The sequence below is a fragment of the Arctopsyche grandis genome, chromosome 2 (assembly GCF_051622035.1).
Source record: "Arctopsyche grandis isolate Sample6627 chromosome 2, ASM5162203v2, whole genome shotgun sequence".
Classification (NCBI taxonomy): domain Eukaryota; kingdom Metazoa; phylum Arthropoda; class Insecta; order Trichoptera; family Hydropsychidae; genus Arctopsyche; species Arctopsyche grandis.
In genome coordinates, this window is record NC_135356.1 from 4,102,382 (window position 1) to 4,120,334 (window position 17,953).

General features: G+C 35.8%; 2 protein-coding genes across 12 annotated transcripts in view; one reads left to right on the forward strand and one right to left on the reverse strand.

Moving 5' to 3' along the window:
- The window catches only part of LOC143922964 (uncharacterized), a 237,161-nt gene that overhangs the window by 136,695 nt on the left and 82,513 nt on the right, over window positions 1-17,953 (forward strand). For all 8 annotated transcript variants that reach the window (XM_077446405.1, XM_077446406.1, XM_077446412.1 and 5 more), the window contains 2 exons: window positions 1,132-1,282; window positions 2,555-2,623. In XM_077446405.1, the coding sequence (XP_077302531.1) occupies window positions 1,132-1,282; window positions 2,555-2,623 (220 nt within the window). The remainder of the gene's footprint in view (window positions 1-1,131; window positions 1,283-2,554; window positions 2,624-17,953) is intronic.
- The window catches only part of b6 (pentraxin-related protein b6), a 58,731-nt gene continuing 43,329 nt past the window's right edge, over window positions 2,552-17,953 (reverse strand). For 2 of the 4 annotated variants that reach the window (XM_077446416.1, XM_077446418.1), the window contains exons 2-9: window positions 16,515-16,691; window positions 16,079-16,335; window positions 15,839-15,959; window positions 14,574-14,667; window positions 13,129-13,228; window positions 3,729-4,313; window positions 3,465-3,637; window positions 2,671-3,090 (exon numbers count right to left, since the gene is read on the reverse strand). In XM_077446416.1, coding sequence (XP_077302542.1) covers window positions 2,917-3,090; window positions 3,465-3,637; window positions 3,729-4,313; window positions 13,129-13,228; window positions 14,574-14,667; window positions 15,839-15,959; window positions 16,079-16,335; window positions 16,515-16,691 — 1,681 coding nt within the window. In that variant the 3' untranslated portion in view covers window positions 2,671-2,916. Of the gene's footprint in view, window positions 3,091-3,464; window positions 3,638-3,728; window positions 4,314-13,128; window positions 13,229-14,573; window positions 14,668-15,838; window positions 15,960-16,078; window positions 16,336-16,514; window positions 16,692-17,953 lie in introns of all 4 variants that reach the window. The other 2 variants (XM_077446419.1, XM_077446417.1) reach the window with 2 other exon arrangements.

Consider the following 17,953-nt stretch of genomic DNA (forward strand, 5'->3'; position numbering starts at 1 on the left):
AATAGGGAGACAAAAAGTGCTTGCAACTTGTTTTTTTCAAATTCAGCGACCTCCTATTTAACCACTTAATCGCTACGCGTTTTTAGAAACCGATTTGATTATTTTATGTTTGTGTTTAGTGCCAACCCTTGACACTACCTCTTGAATATACTCGTATAGCAAACTATGGAAAAATATTGAATTTTTTTAATTTCATTATTATTACAGGATATTTTTAGATGTCACTGTGAAGTGACCAAAATTAATTTCGATTCATATTCTTAACCTTTGAAAGACGGAGCGTCAAAATCGAACGAGTGTCACGAACCGGGGTCGAGTAAGACCCCAGTATTTTTTAACCAAAATACAGCTCAATACAAATGGGTTCAATATATATTTTATTAATCATTTTATACATCAACATAAAAAAGTTTTAGTCCTATAGCATGTTTTTGACTATTTTTGTATTAAAAAAATAACAACAAGCATTAACACGCAAACGCGCATAGGTAAGGCCAACAGGTGACTGCATAACTCAATATCCATGCGCCGAAAGTGACGAAAACAATAAATTACGAAAAAATAGCTGTCTTTTTCTCTCGCATTGATTCATCGATCAACAAAAATATGCAAGCTAACAGTAAGAAACATGACTTATCGGTACCGCCTTTAAATCATACTTTGAAACGTAAAAATGTATTTTTTACGATGTACCCCTTTTCTAAATCGTACAAAATCTATTAAAATATTTTTTTTGTAGTTCATTCTAGGAATACAATACATATATGTAGGTTGTATAGTTTAGAAAACCACAATTATTACGAAAAGCGTGTAAATTGGGGCACTCGCATACCCCATTTCGGTGAGGGAAGGTTAACCACGAAAATGCGCGCACCGGTGCGCTTATGGCGATTAAGTTGGCTGTTAACAAAAAAAAAACTCCGAAGAATAGCTGTTAACAAAACTTCTTTCCATTTAATTAGAATTTAAGAGTATTTGTACGTGTCTTTTGATTGATTTTTTACTTTATTTCTACCAGATATGTACATACATACATTACTCGATTGTTTTGGAAAACTTTTTAAGTTGCTCCCCTGTCAAAGCAATTGTTGCACGGTATTTATTCGGTCGATATATATTATATTTTTCCAGATCTCATTTGCGGGACATCCGCGATCGTTCAGTTCTCCGACTGTTCGAATCTGCTGACGTCAGTGGAGGTGCTTTTCCTGGTGCTCTCGGTGGAGTGGTCGGTATGGCAGTTTCGGGACATCATGGATCTGGACCGCCAAGCTGGGACCAGGTCTGTCTCACTAAAATGCTCTCCCTCACTTTTCTCCCTCCCTCACACGCACACACACACACACATACACGTCGAAGGAAATTAGGCTTGATGACTTTCACGTTTGTATAAATTCTCCGAAAAAATTGACGATGCATGTCTTATTAACTCTTTAGTTATAACAAAAATACGATTTACTATAGTCGAACCGATAAATGTAAAATGTATATGCTATTTTAAGCCAATCACATTTCGTTTCAGTTTCACATTGCATTTTGATCAAGAAATACAAACACTGAGTGCTACTTTAGTATGCGGTCTACCTTAGCATGCGATCTACCCTTGAATCGCAGTCGACTATTTTTTTTTTATTTGTATCGTAGCAACGACCTGTTTATTATAATTTTTTCCTGCCGCCTCATATTGTTGTCGAAGCATTTCCGAAGAAAATACCGACCCTAACAACCTAATCTTAAATGAATAGGGCCAACCCTAACTTAACCTAACCTAACTTGACCCTTAAATAAATATGTGTTGGCTGTTAAGATGTTTTTTTTTAAGTCTTATTTCATCAATATTTTCACAAAAAAAAACATATCTTAGCAACAACACCTATTTATTTAAGCGCCAGGATAGGTTAGGTTAAGTTCGTGTTGGTCCTATTCATTTAAGATTTGTTAAGAGTTGTTAGGGTCGGTATTATTCAGTCTCACTGTTACTCGCGGAAACTGAGACAGTGAGATCGCATATTAAAGTAAAAACGTGAAGGTAGATCGCATACTAAAGTAGATATGTGAAGGTAGACTGCATACTAAAGTGGCACCAAACATTGTTTGTGCATATAGCTGTCAGAAGTTTTGAGTTCGTTCTTAGTTAGTTATGAAATATTTACATTAATACAATTTTAATATAAAAAAGTAAGTTGTTAATATTATCAATTTATTTATGGAATACTTATATTTTATATTAATGGAAATTTATATTTTTCGGTTCTCGTAAGTCTCACGGTAATCGGATCGACTATAATTTAGGATTAAATAAATTCAAATCTGAAAAGTCGTCACAATGACACGGCAGACACATAATCGTAGAGTCGTTACAATATAATTATCGATATTTATCACCATGCCCATTTCTACATATGTGGATGCAAATGATACACCATTTATTACGATACCAATGATACACCATGTACATAGTTTTCAAGTCTTTGGGGTCGAAATTGTCAGTGCGACAACTTTTATTATAACGTTTTAACACTATTTAATTTCACTTTTTCATTTATAATTTCAGGACCAAAGCTACTTCAGCGAACCCGAGTTTGATTCGGAGTATCATCATCAGCACATACACAAGAGCAAGGTAGGTGTTTTAAAACGCACATTTTGTTCTTTATTAATTATTTTATTGCCGTATATAGAAGTAATAACAACATTTTTAAATCGTGTAATAATTAATTAGTCGTGAATTATACATATAACAATAAATATCCACTCGTCGTTCACATACTCGGAGGGTTCACACGTGTTAGTGGGTGTGTGTGACAGCCCTGCTCATACCTCTTAATTATATTATAATATACCTATACATTGATTGATTGATTGAGTCGGGATCGGGATTTCGAAATCGCTGAAATTCGATCCCCGAAGCTCTTCTTAGAAGGCTTTGCAGGCGGGAACAGCCGCCGTGTAGTAAGCACCACTGAAAAGCTTCTTTGGGGTGGTCTTCCACCCCAGGATGAGGGCTTTCTGGAACGGCTCCTCGGCACAGCCGTTGCACACTTCCATGACAGCTCTCACTTCGGCCTCGGCCGGTTCTCTTTCGTCCACCTGCAAGTGAAAAAACACTAAATAATCTAAACGTATCTAAACATGCTTCATTTACATACATTCGTATGTATAGGTAGATATATTGAGTTGGTAATTGTTTATATGGGGAGCTAAATTGAGTGATTTCACTTCACCCCTTTAATGAAAAGTTAAAGTCGAGCCCCGTTTCATCGGAGTTGGAACGGCAGGAATAGGGGGTTATGTGTGTAGTTAATGGACATTCATTAGTTTTACACACACACACACACACACACACATAGTAGCTTGGAAGTTTAAATACGTAAGTACGTGCATATGCAACTTCATAATTTCGATATATTTCAAAATATATTGGATGTTTTTGGTATTGGTTTGACTCGACATATGTATTTTACCTTCTCCTTTTGAATATTCTGCACTGGAATGTTCTCTCCAAGTCCTGCCAATCCGTTGAGCAGGGACTGTTCGAAAGATTCCTGTCCAAGGATCGAATCGTCCACTATCGATCCGTCAGAGAGCGCCACTAGTCCTCTCTTGGATTGCTTCTTGCTCTCGGACGAGACTTCAGCTGAAAACATAAATTTCGATCGTTATTATTACACCGGAAGGCGTTTCATCGTGTACATATATCGTAGGTACATATATTGTAATATTATTACATTCCGCAAGGAGCGGGTCGAGTTCCGGATTGTCCCTCTTGCTCCGTTTCGTCTCGTGGTCGTCTCCGGTTCGTCTCTTGAAGAGGCTGTGACCGCCGAAGGGACCCTCGAAGAACTGCACGTTGGCGGGATGAGCCAGCTGACCCGTGAGCAGGAGCCTGGTGCCGCTGGGTCCTCCGAAAGGAGACGACGACTGGTACTGCGACACGGTCGGAGCTGGAGACAGCTGCTGCACCGTTTGAGTGTTGTACAGTTGCTCGGATATGGCTCTGCCGGGGCTGAACTGGCCGTTGACGTACTGCTGGTTGAGCTGCAGGCCGTTGGGCAATTGCGCTGGAACCACTTGGGGACCGTTGCCGAGGTTCAGCTCGAGCATGGGGGTCAACTGCCCGCCGACCAATAGGGAGTTTTCTTGTGGGGTGGGAGTCGACGGGGGTGGAGGGGCGGTTGTGAGGGACAGGGGTGACCCGTCGTGGCCAAAGTGGTGGACGTGGTGGTGCTTGTGGTCTTTGTGGGCTTTTCCGGCGGTCAGAGCCACGTGGTACAGCTGCAGCATGGTGAATTCTCCTTGCATACCTCCGACACCTGTTTCGAAAAACAATTTCTTATATTATGCATATCTCTACTATTACATATGTAAATTACAAACATCGCATCGCTAGTCGCATTTCGATTATAAATGCTATTGCATATGTACATATGTATATAAGCAGCAAAAATAGCAATAAAATTTATAAATGGAGCTTCATTTTATTAAAAAAAAAATAATGCCGTTATTAGATAGATTTTCGTGGCAAATTCGTACAGGAAGTAAGTATTTTTTTTGGGAAAATAACAAATCATCACGATACTAACATATATCTTGTTACATCATCACTTTGTATGAACGTAGCCAATACCTAGGCAGATTTAGGCCCTATACGTAGAGTTATCAGATTTCATGCAAGTCAAACCGAGACACCCCCCTCCCCCTCACCAAATAAAATAGATCTTTGACATTTAAAAGTATAGATTTATTTTCAATCGAAGTGGTAATATTTAGAATATCTATAATTATTTTTTTCCTTCCATTTTTAATATATGTAAATGCAAAGTGCTACAATTACAATGAAGAAACTAAAGATAGACTTCACTGAGAGGATTAGTTAGACGACTACTTAGAGAGATTTGAAAGCTGAAAAGTACTTTTTTTCCTTCCATTTTTAATATATGTAAATGCAAAGTGCTACAATTACAATGAAGAAACTAAAGATAGACTTCACTGAGAGGATTAGTGAAAAAATCTAATAAGGTTTTTTTTTTCAGCTTTTTATATTCAATATTAGCTAAATAACAGAAATCTTTTAGTTTTTCTGTTCTGACGGTGTCTATTCCGCGTCTGCGTGTGATGAATCATTCTGAGTGTGAGAAAATTATCGATTCTAGATAAATTGATTGATGCCTGATACACATTTTTTGTCTCCCTTTTACACGTAAAACGAAAGAAAATGTAAACAGAAAGCGTAAAACAGAGACAAATAGTTCATTGTTGAATATTGCTGCAGTGTTTACCAGACTTTCTGGTCCAGACATCGACTTTTTGTTTATAGTTTATGCTAATTCTGTAGGAATTTAAAAAGTAGTAAACTGGGACATTTGGGCGTCCCGAGAGGTTTGTTCGGGACACCGGGACACTGGACTTAAAACTGGTGACAATGCCGATTAATCGAGACGCCTGATAACCCTACTTATACGCACTTGCGATTTTCTGTTGCGCGATCACAAAAATAGAAAAAAATTACAAAACTGCCGAATTCCGTATATAATAACAAATACCGAAAATGCATTATTTAAAAAAAATATATTTCACCAAAGTTTTTAATGATACCGAAGCGAAACTAACTTACATACTCGGCAGATAAAAAAAAATACGGATCATGTCTGCAGCATTATCATAATTATTATTACTAGACATTTGGATGGTCGTCGGGGCAATTGCAACAATACACCGTTCCAATAGTGCTCGAATCAAAATAACAAAAAATGGTTTTCTACGAAATTAACAATCGCAACCCCCATTTTCCCAGATCCATGTCCGATGTCTATTTATGTATAACATATTATACATATGTAAATTAAGTTCGCCCTTCCGTGCCAAAGAAATGGTTGGAAACAGACAAAACCACACGATACAAATTTTGCATATTTACATTTGCGTATGTCGGTTTAGTTGCTGAAAGCTTGAAGTAAAAAATCCGTGTTCTGAGAAAAGCGACTTTTTCGAAAATCAAGAAGCTTGAAGCTCGGTATATGTAAAGTAACAGTCAGTATTTGGATTTTTCTATTTGTTCATTCGGATCTTTTTCCATTGCGAAAATGTGATGCAAATGTGTAAGTAACCGGATGCACTTGTTTGCGAGAAATCGGATTTCCGCAGTAAAGGTTGCGAGTGCAGTGCAGTGCAAAGACGTCCATTAAAATGCAGCCTTTTGAGCCCCTATGCACATTCTCCACTGCACTCATGCATGCACTCTGCATTCCTACACTGACATCCCTTTCTACGCTTCGTTATGACGACGGCAATTTTAGTTTTAATATTTCGAAAAGCACAATTGACGAATTGGATGTCGGTAATTATCGAGACCTATGTCTCACGATTCACGAAAAGCTCGCATGATATTCCGATTTTTTTTTAATACATTGTATGTGTATCTATTTATATAAACATACATACATACGTATATTGCAATGCCATTTTAAAATAAAACAAACGGGTAAAATGTGTGTACAAAAAGTATGGAGCTGGTGAGCTTTATAATTCAACACCCACATATCTTGTATGGAAAACGGATTATTTCGCAAATTGTGATCGCGCGCACTACAATCTGGCACTCAAGTTCTCGTTCGTATGATAGTTATAGATGCAATTCTCGAGTGCCAGGTGTTCAGTGATCGCTTTGTGCGAAATAACCATCTAGTATGTGTGTAAATTGTAAATTCAATAAGCTGTTAAATATACGAATAAACATGTAAATTCATAAGCTGTTAAATATGCGAATACAGAAGTACTTTCAAGTACATAGGTATTCGCTTTGATATTCGAATTTTATATAATTTCGAATATAAAAGCTTTACCTCCCGGGCATATACATAACAATAACATTGCAACAAGTGGTGGGTAATTGAAGTAAGAAGTACATAATCCCTACCCACCACTCGTATATTATTTAATTGTTGTTGGCTTACAACCACAACAGCTTTGTTATTCGAAGTGATTTTGAATATGAACACTCAAATATTTAATTGTTGCTAGCTTACAGCCACAACGGCTTTGTTATTCGAAATGATTTTGATTGCGAACACTCAAATATTTAATATGTACCAGCGAGTACAGTTTAGCACTCGTAATTTTATTCTAGGAAAATCACTCGAGCGCAATTATTAATAAATCATACATATATTACTACTGCTACCTGTTGTTTTTCAATTCGACAACAATTTTAAAAGAACTCGAGTGCAGCTGCTCCCGACTTGAATTAATTCAACTTTCTTGGCTCTTTTTTTCTCCTTCGTCTCATTCGAGTCTATTTAAACTTTCGGGCGACCTTCGATATTATTCGGATTTTATCCCGAACTTCTGTATTAATCCCCCCCCCTCCCCCTCCTCCCCTCTAGCCGCTAATTAGAATCGATATATGTACACAAATGCATCTGATAATCTCTGCTCTCCATCCCCCGGGAACATTCATCAAGAGAGGACTTAATAGTTATTTTACGAGAGCAAGAATTTCTAGTGTGAAGAGTAGGAGGTGACGAATGCACACGTGTGCCCGTGACGTAGAACCCCTCTTCTCAAACTGTGCTATCTCGATTCATTCATACCTTCAGTGACATTCATCGTTGTTTTTATTTTTTTATTTATGTTTCTTTATTCTATTCTTTATTGATATATCCACTATATATGTACACTGGATACATGTCGCGTTCTTGGAGAGCAAAGGCGATAACTCCACAATTAGACCGAATTATGCAGTTTGGTTCCCGTTTACATATTCTATCGGAACAAATCTTAACTTTTCAAATCATTTCCAAAATTAATATTGGAATATGCTCGTAAAAATCCAAAAATTCATACGTAATATATGATATAATATGTGCATAATCGTTTTAGGAAATAATAAAAACTGTTTTATCGACCTTTTTTTTAACTTATTTTTATGATTACGACTTTTTTTATTATTTTTTATACAGGCATATTTGGAATTGTTTTAAAATATAACATGAAAATATTGTTTTTATGCAAAATTAGATTTACGAGGTTTAAAAGTTTAAGTGACTACATACGACGGGCTGAAAATCAGACTGGTACAAGTGAAATTAAAAAAAAAGCTGGTTTAATTTCTAAATCTCTCGCTTTCTAGAGATTTTTACTTATTTCTTGTCGAAGTTAGAGACACTACTACGATGAAGAGAAATCTTTCGAGTTTATTTTTTTGAATCGACTATCCATTTTAGAAAAAAAGCATAATTCTCACTGCGAAACTACGTGGACGGCTTCCTCCGCTTACATGCGTCAAAATTTTATTTTGACTTCACCCAATAAGGCTTAATTAATCTCGAGTGTCTCCAAGACCACTCGAGAAAGCCACTTTTCTCGAGGCACTCGATTTTATGCCAAACCGTGAAGCAGCGTTGCTTAAATTCGTTGAAGGGGGAGCGTTAAAAGTTTGGGATGCTGTGCCGGTATTCGGGTGGGTGAAAGTGGTGGTCCAGAGGTGAATCTCGCGGTGGGTGGCAGTGGGTGGTGGTGTTAGCGTCTTCCGTACGTGAGCCACGCCTGCTTCCGTCCGCGCGCGCACCACCGGAAGATCGATATGGGCCACCCCCAACCACCCCTATCCACCCCCACTCACCCACCCACCCACACACCGAGTCCTAACAGTCGCTGCACGCTTTCGATGGACCGCAAACAGCGTCATTTCAGACCCCTACGCAACTGACGTATTTAACCCGTCGACTCCTGCGGCGCGACGGTTTGACTACATACATACATACATTCCATACATGGGCATATTCATTTTTTTAATAAAGGTTGATTTTTTTTTTTAATCGCGTGTCAGATTCTTAAATTATTTTCCAATTTTAGTTCACTTCTTCATCACTATATATTTTCATTAAATGGAATAGAAAGTCGCCAATGTTGCCGGATCGGACCAATATAGAGGATGAGAAACGAATTTTTTTACCAAAACTTTGGGACTTTGGGCAAATGCACAAAATTTGACTGCTTTAAGAACTGGAAAATATGTCGGGACAAGGGTGTTTCGTCTATCGGAAGGGTGGGCGGTCTATTTAAGGGTTAATTAAATTATGAGAATGGCCCCCTTCGTATGACCACATTTTCCAGTGATCGGTTATTATATTATAGGGATTCCTATAGTATTAAAAATATACATACATATGTATGTGATGACGTAGTAATAATTTATTTTTTCAATGAAAAAAATTATAACACTAAGCAAAAAAAAAAAAAAACTACCGGAGCGGAAACATCAATCTTTACTAAGTTTGACCCACTTAATTCGAAGATGACAATGATTTTTTACAAAGTTTTACTTATGTAGTTTCACTTCGCAAATCGATCTGATGAACTTACTACATTCTTCCGATCGCTTTGAAACTTTTTTGCCATTTTGCAAGGCTTGGGCACTAATTCGATAGAGATTTCAATTGCGATCGAGCATTCGATATAGTCGTAATAAATACGTTAAAGAATCCAAAAAATTTGGAAAAGGTGACAAAAAGTGGCTCATCCACTTGCCAATAGCCAGTAGCCTTGTTTGTTTAACTCGTTTTGACAGATTTTAATTGTTTAAACGCCCATAGAATTATCATTTTCACATTATCTCTCATATATATTTTTTCTTCACTAATTGTTGGCTTTCTCTCGTTTGAGATATATCACGTTTATATTATGATAATATTCACGTTTGTGCCAAAAGTGAATATTGGAATCAATAGTCAGATGCTTTTTCTATTGATTGTGATTTTCTTATTGCTTTGAAATACTTGTAATTTTAATGGTTAAAAAAATGCTTTTTATTTTACACATTGTTTTGAACTTACAAATTCGAACGGTAAATGATATCTGTATATCTAAATTCTATGTATATTGCTTGTATATATGTGTGAAACTATCGAAAAATGTATTATACATATCTATGTATTATATGTAATTCACAATCTTTCGCATTGCGGTCGAGTGAACAATGAAAGAATTTACGTCTATTCAAGTGAGCTTCTCCCGATTATATCATAAAAATAGATGACGTCACAGGGGACAACGGTGGATAATGTAAGATTTTTTTTCAATTGGTGCAATTAACACATGTAAATACATATATATTACCAGCTGAACCCGGCGTGCGTTGCAATGCCACAATAACGATATGCAATTCCCGTTTCCATTTGTCGCGAAAACATTTGAAATTATAGCGATGCACTGACACTCATTCCCGTTTTTTGGGCATTTTTTTTTTCACGGTAATCTTCCCGGACATGCATACAACAAATCCTGAAAGTTCCATCGCAATCGTTTCAGTGGCTTAATAGCCTATTCGAGACACACAGGCAGACATACATGCATTTTTTTTTTATATATATTATATATATATATATATATATATATATATATATATATATATATATATATATATATATATATATATGTACATACATAGGTGATCGCCGGTGATCAGTCTGTATATTTTCATATGATAGGCATTATGTTTCAGGTTAGGTAGGTAGGTGTAGTAGGAATAATATTTGACCGTTAATCAATGAAATCATCGTTAGTGGGTGTTAAAGGCACACTAGGTCTCTTTTTAACGAGAAGATGGCGTGATCGGGGACCGTCGGACCTTCTTGTGCATCAATCATGGCGGTTTCCCTCCTCAACTTTCTTTTTTGCAACTTTTTCTTTTCTTTATTTACTTCCACTGCCACGCCACGGTCGGTCGTCTATTGCCTCTTTGCAACCCCTGTCAGCTTTTTTTGTTCTTTATACACAATGTGATGTACTGTGTATTCTTCTACATACATACATACATACATAGTTGATAAACTTTTGGGTTAAAGTTGGAGACGATCAATAATGTCCGTCAAATTCCGCTATAAAAGATAGGGAAACGGAAACTTTTGCAATTTTTCATTTTCATTAGAATCACATATATATATAGATATATGTATTATATAGGTAATATGTAATTCCAATCCAATCAGAGAACTGACACGCCACTGCCGGAAAAAGCCACCGGTAGTTCCATTTGTACGACATGCTACGAATATGGATCGGTTCAATTGCAGTTATGATGAAATTTATAAAAATGTCCAATGGAAAATCCACGAGTGCTCCACGAGCATTCAATGTATGTATGTATGTATATCAAAGGGCAGGAAGGCCACTGAATATTTCACAGTTTGATTACATTTTCATATTTTCAGCGTTTGCTTTTCGCCTCCTTCCCTTTTCCTTCTTCGAGTCGAATTCGAGAGCCTATTAATTCAATTCGGCCATATTTTTCAAGCGGCCTTTTTGCGGCAAATAATCGCTCGTTCGCTTCGATTGTTATTAAATTTAATATTGAATATTTTAATGTTGGTTTTGCTTCTCCAATCAGAATATTAAATTATATTATACATATGTATATGTAGGTATGTATGTAGATACCTACAGTGAAACTCCTCGAGACTTCGGGAAAAAAAGTCCATAGTATGTACATATATATATACACGTACATATAGCCAGCAGCATAGCTCGGTCGTTAAGCTTCTGCTTAACACCGAGAGGCGCCGGGTTCGATCCCATGAGCTGACCTCGATTGAAAATAATTTTTCTGAGTATATATGTAGTGCTGCTGGTCAGACCTGTGTATTTGTGACTCCAGGTCAATCGTTTCCTATCAGAGTTTGCCAATTTTCTCTGATTTCATTGTTGAAACGGTTCCCGATTAAAAATTGGCTAAAAAATCCTTCTTACCTACTATGTCACCACTATTTGAGTATGATTAACGTGGAATAAAATTTTTGTACAATTCATAGATGTCTCGTTAATTTGCGAATTTTCAGTGTCTCGTAATTCAGCGACTTGTATAATAAAAATGCTGTATTGTTTGTAATTGGCCAGGAAGGCGCATTGGGGTTTACCTGTAAGGCCTTCCTGGTATAAAATGTAATAAAATAATAAAAATATATGTACGTATGTATGTATGCACAATTAGCACTGATCACGCATTTTTTTTTCTATACATTTAATACATACATATGTAATATATCAGTTTATTTATATTTTTTCTCTTGTTTTCTTATGTGGGCCATTGTGGCGCATTAGGTTATTCCTGTAATGCCACGATGATCCAAAACTATGAATAAATAAAATAAATTTCATTTTCTCCTACGGTCTACGTATGGTCAATGGTATCGAAAAGTGTGTGTATAATATTTTTAAATATATTGTGATTGCACAATGCTTATGAAATGTACTCGTGAACACCATTATTTTTTAAATATCATATTTGTTCTAATTTATAAACACTATAATAATACTCACACCTGAAATTAATGATATATATTTTACCTATCCGGCATCTAATACATATACACATATATATAATTTCGAAAGAGGCTTCGTATGTATGTATGTTTGTTTGTTTGGTTTGTGGAATCTGTGATGTTTTTATTTAATCAAATGTTTACTATTAGATTAGCCATGTTTAAGCGGTTTATACTACAAATAAAGTAGTGTTATTGAGATTTTCAGAATTGGTTTTAACTGAACTGAAGTCTCAAATTTATTTTGTTGATAATTTTATTAGATTATCGAGTGTTTCGTCAAGTTTTCGTGTGCTATAAAGTTAGTTCGCGGATAGATTAGTCTCAAAGTCGATAAGTTAATTAGTGTCAATTAATCAGTGATTCACTTGGAGAAACTTTTCCCTTTTCCAAAAGTGTACTTTTCATTGAACCAAAATAAAAATACCCCTATTTTATCCGCGTACGTGTTCTTTTTTTACATTGATATAAATATATGCGAATATATTTAGGATACGTACTTTTTAGACCTTTTTTCGGTCCTTCTGATTAGCGAGATCATGTTATATTCATGAGCTGTGGCAAAAAAAGACAAAAATACGAATAGTCCCTTTTCGAAAATACGCCACACGTTTTCGTAGAACCCGCCAACCTTTTTCAACCGACAACACATCCAATAATTTCGCATTATTGAATTACGCACTTTCCGTGAAATATTCGCCGCCAACTATGAAGCATACTATATGTACATATATCACATACGCAAAAATATTCGCAATTTAAGAATGCTAAAATTTGAAATGATTTGTCGTTGACGCCGGCTGTCTGATACCTTTTTGCGCATTTTTCCCGTCGGAAAATCCTCCTCCTACTTGGGATTGCTCTTGGCCTGTTATCGCCACACCACCTCCTTTGATCACGTGTCCCACCAGCTGAAATCAAACATTACTTCACATTACTTCCTAGTCCTTCTTATGTACCTACTCTACATGTTAGTGATGCGCTTCTGTGGCTCCATCTATTATACAAATATATATATATATATATATATATATATATATATATATATATATATATATATATATATATATATATATATATATATATATATATATATGTATATGTATGTAGGTAGTTGGGAGAGAGTGTAGACAAAACTTTTACAGAAAAGTATTATAGTTGGTTCGTTGTAAGAAGAAAATTGTGTTTTACTTAAGTGAATATAATGTCAAACGAATATTGTTCTCTTCACCATTAAATATAGTTTGCACGTATGTGTGGATGTAGATGTAGACATACATATATGTGAATGTAGTCACATTAAATTTTGGTGAATTAAAGACAACGGTGATTTTCACGACCATTGATGTTATTTTATACTAGTTTTATGCCCGTTGAAAAACACGTTAACGGGTGGTTTTTGGAAAGAGATTTATATGATTTAAAATAAAGTTACAATACGAATAGTAATAACTGAAATCGGGTATCGGGAATCGGAACTGAAACAGAGATCGGAAATAGGAACTGAAACAGGAATCGGCATTCAGAACTGGAACAGGAATTGAGAATCGGAAATGAAATAGAATTCCGGATCCGGAGCTGAAAAAGTAATCCGGACCCGGCATACAAAAGTTTAGCTGTTATGTTTAGTTTACAAAATGTTATAGTTTTCAAAATGTGATACATATATAAACAAACGGTAATTGACCTCGTAACGTTGAATATTATTATTACACATAACAAATTACATACATGATGATATGATGTGCATTTAGCCCACGTTTCCCGGGGAAGACAATGGTCTGGTTGTTAGCGCGTCTGCGCCGAAAATTATGGAATTTAGGTTCGACACCTCGTCGTGCCCGCTATTTCGAATTTATTTTATTTTTCAAATATCGGTAAAATATAGTTCATTTTAATTAAAAAATATTTATTTAATTGTTTAAAATATGAAAACAAAAAAATGGTTCAAAACCTCGCTAAATAAAATTAATATAATTACGCATTTTTATATGGCGAGAAGGAAAATTTCAATTAATGTTTAAAAAAAGGCCATTTCAAAATTCGACGATGGAACTCCCTGAACTCAAGTATACCTATGTATAAGAGGAATTTTTTGTTTGCGCGAGGGTACGTGGGTTCGATTCCGAATGAATTTATACAAAGTTTAGGCTTTTTATCGATTGATTATGTTCGGACACATACACATAACTATTAATACATATAACTGCAGCTCAATTTATGTTACTGTTCGAATTTACTAGTCAATGTACTCACCCTGTTGTGGAATCCTCTTCCAACCCTTTCGCCGTTAACCCATATCTGCCACTCGCCAGTGCGGCCGTTCCACGATTGACACGAATGGTACCATCTGCAAAATAATTGACATTGTAAAATGATTGCGAAAATTAGTGTCCAATTAGTTTTGTCATTCAGTCATTACACAGTGTCAAGTGGCATTTTTTAGAGAGATCGAAAAAGTCGGAAGAAAAGTTTTTCGTTTCGAAGACTTGTCTGTCGTTTATCATATTATTGTATATAAATACAAATGTATATAAGTATGATACTTGGTACATAGGTAGCATAAAGAAAGTGACCCAGATGTGTCCACCTGATTTTCTCGATCCGTCTAGGAAACGGTCGAACTCGCTTGTGTCGTAACGAAATGCATTTATGCAACTTTTCCAGTCGGAGGATGAAGGTGGTGGTCCGTTATCGAAAGTGGTCCAACTGGTTGGTTGGTGTGTTCTCGAAAGATCCGTCATCTGACGAGGAACTTATACAAACGTTATACAAACGAACTTACTACATAAACAAGTGAATTTCGTCGCTTGATTGTATCTATGTTATACTAATATTGAACATTTTCAAGTATTTACATAAGATTTCGAATACTTACATATATATTTAATATAATTCGGAGCACTAGAGTACCGTGAAAAGGTTTGCTAACTCGTAGCAAGATGTTCCAAGATTATATTGATCCATTTTCCTCTGTAAAACTGGATACGAACTCGTGTAAGCTTTAAATTTAACGGAACACACCGGATCTTGATAAGTTTGGGAACTCTTTGCTTATCTCGCTCAGGACGCATTTTTTCTCTAGCAATGCAACCATTTATTCTTTAAATAAATTCAGGTCAATATAACGTATGTACATACGATCGATAATATCGATCTGAAATGTCGCACCTAAAGTTACATAAGTAACGAAGCAGGTTCGGACACACCAGTGGACCTGTCAAGTGACATTAAGAATGAGACTGTGTCATTGAGAACACGTCTGGCACGACCACATCCCAACATTCGCACCGATTTAAAATGCATTCGAGTAACGAGCTTGATAACATAATAAATCTTCCCGGAGCATTCAATCTTGCATTGCTATCATTTTTCCCTCATACCGTAACGTGATACGATTTCCGCTCCAATCATATGCAGGATGTGTGCAGAGGAGATTTCTCAGACATATTTTTTTGACAATTCACGACTATAACATGTGTAAGAATATATACATATGTACCTTTGACTATACAAAATACCTGTTGAGTCTCAATGGATAGTTGAGCCTGTAAAAAGTGTGTCCTGCGACTGACATACTGTAGTAGCTGGCCCTGTCTGTGTTTGAAACCCACGACACTATTGCTCGGGGTTGGTCACCAACTGTCGATAGGCAATAATATTACATTATTCGGAAATTAGCAACACACACACACACATATAGTAAGTACATGTATATGTATTTGCATGAGTTCGGTATTATTTCGCATCGGGCTATTCACCTGCGTAGGAGAATATGGGATGGTCGTTGGAGTGGTTGTGGAACTTGGTCCAGGTGCAGAGCGTGAACTCCTTCAAATCTGGCATGTTGGCTTTGTACTGGACGTATTGGAAGTACAGGTCTTGGCTGAATCCGACCTTGTAAAGACCACAACCGTCCTGCTTGGGTACGCTGATGCTGGAGCCTCCTGAGTCCGAGTGGTAGCCTCCGAGGAGTGTCGGCTCGTACGATCCCAATTGGTTGATCTTGCTGTATCTGCTGACAGAATATTTCTTTTTCGTGGTTAGTTCTCAAGGTGCGGTGAACATCCAATAACTGTTCGAGTATGAATTAGATTATATATATATATATATATATATATATATATATATATATATATATATATATATATATATATATATATATATATATATATATAGGCGAATTGTTGTATGTACCTGTCGTCTAAAAATTGCGGTTGATGTGCGAATGCGTTGCCATGATAGCTAACGGTTAACGATTGCTGTCTTTGGACCGGCTTCCAATCTTCTCCCAATATTTGGCTTGATGTTGACACTGCTAGACATGTCACCAAACAGATCAAGTACATCATTTTCGTTCGTTTCTCCATTTTCCTGCAATTTGAAAATTTGATCAGCACTCTACGTACATAATACATATATCGGCACTTCTTAAAATCTAGGAATCCGTACATATTTGTAAAATTTATAATTTTATTTTGGCACGACATCATTATATACATACATGTGTATGTATGTAATAGTCAGTTATTACAAATTCGATGAATCCATATAAATATATTAAATTAAAGATTTTCGGTAAAAATTATTCAAAACAAATACATATATTTTCATAATAATATTTATGTATTCAACTATTTAATTGGCGTTGCCAGGCAAAGCTAAGCATTTCCAAGTTTTTCCAGATTGAATTTAAATTAAATTCAAGAAGAAAGCTTTTAAAGGGTTTCTACCCATCTCAAAGCATGATTAAAAATGTTGTGTTGAAAACTTTGTATATGGAATTTTACATATAACAGAAAAATAATATTTGCTCGGCGTTGTAAGTTAATGTGCCATGAAATACCAAATTTGGTGGGCCCGAGTCGAAAACTGATTTGTACAACAGACAAATACGCTAAAACTATTAACTTCGATATAATAATAGAAGAATAAAATTCACTTGAAATGGTGTGTTAAAAACATAGTTTGTTTAGATGATTGATTCGTTTGTCCACAAAATTATTAAACAATCTCTGGATCTGGTTTTCATAATTATCAAATGATGCTGATGATATAACATTCGTATATGTACTTATAATGTATTTATCTATACTTATAAAATCATTTTCTGTCATGAGGCTCCCAAATTGTATGCCGTAGGCTTATCAATAATGCGAACTAGAGACGAGTTTCGTCAAATATTCATCGTTTTGCAAAGTGCGAAATATTTTATCAACCCTTAAATTGGGCTTCGAAGGGTCAGAATAGACCGACCCGCTTTAGTCATTATTAAAATTTTCGCCAAATGTGCCTTTGATTGAAATATGTACACAAGTCGGACTTTTTATACGCGCATTCACATTCATTTTTATCGATAGAAATATGTATATACATAATCACTTTCACGTAATAACTCGAGTTTTTTTCTTCTGATAAAGTGACGGGGTTCCTTGAAATGAATTTGGCCATTTTCAAATTTTAAATTGTAAAATAAGGAAAGACCTTATTGCAATTTTTTTATGCAAAAAAAAAGTGAACGTCTATTTAAAAAATGTATGTATGTAGGTATGTAATACAGCAAAAATCCATTAACTGTACGAGCAATTGTATTGAAATATTTGAAAATTTTAACTAAAACAGCTTGTTGTGTTACG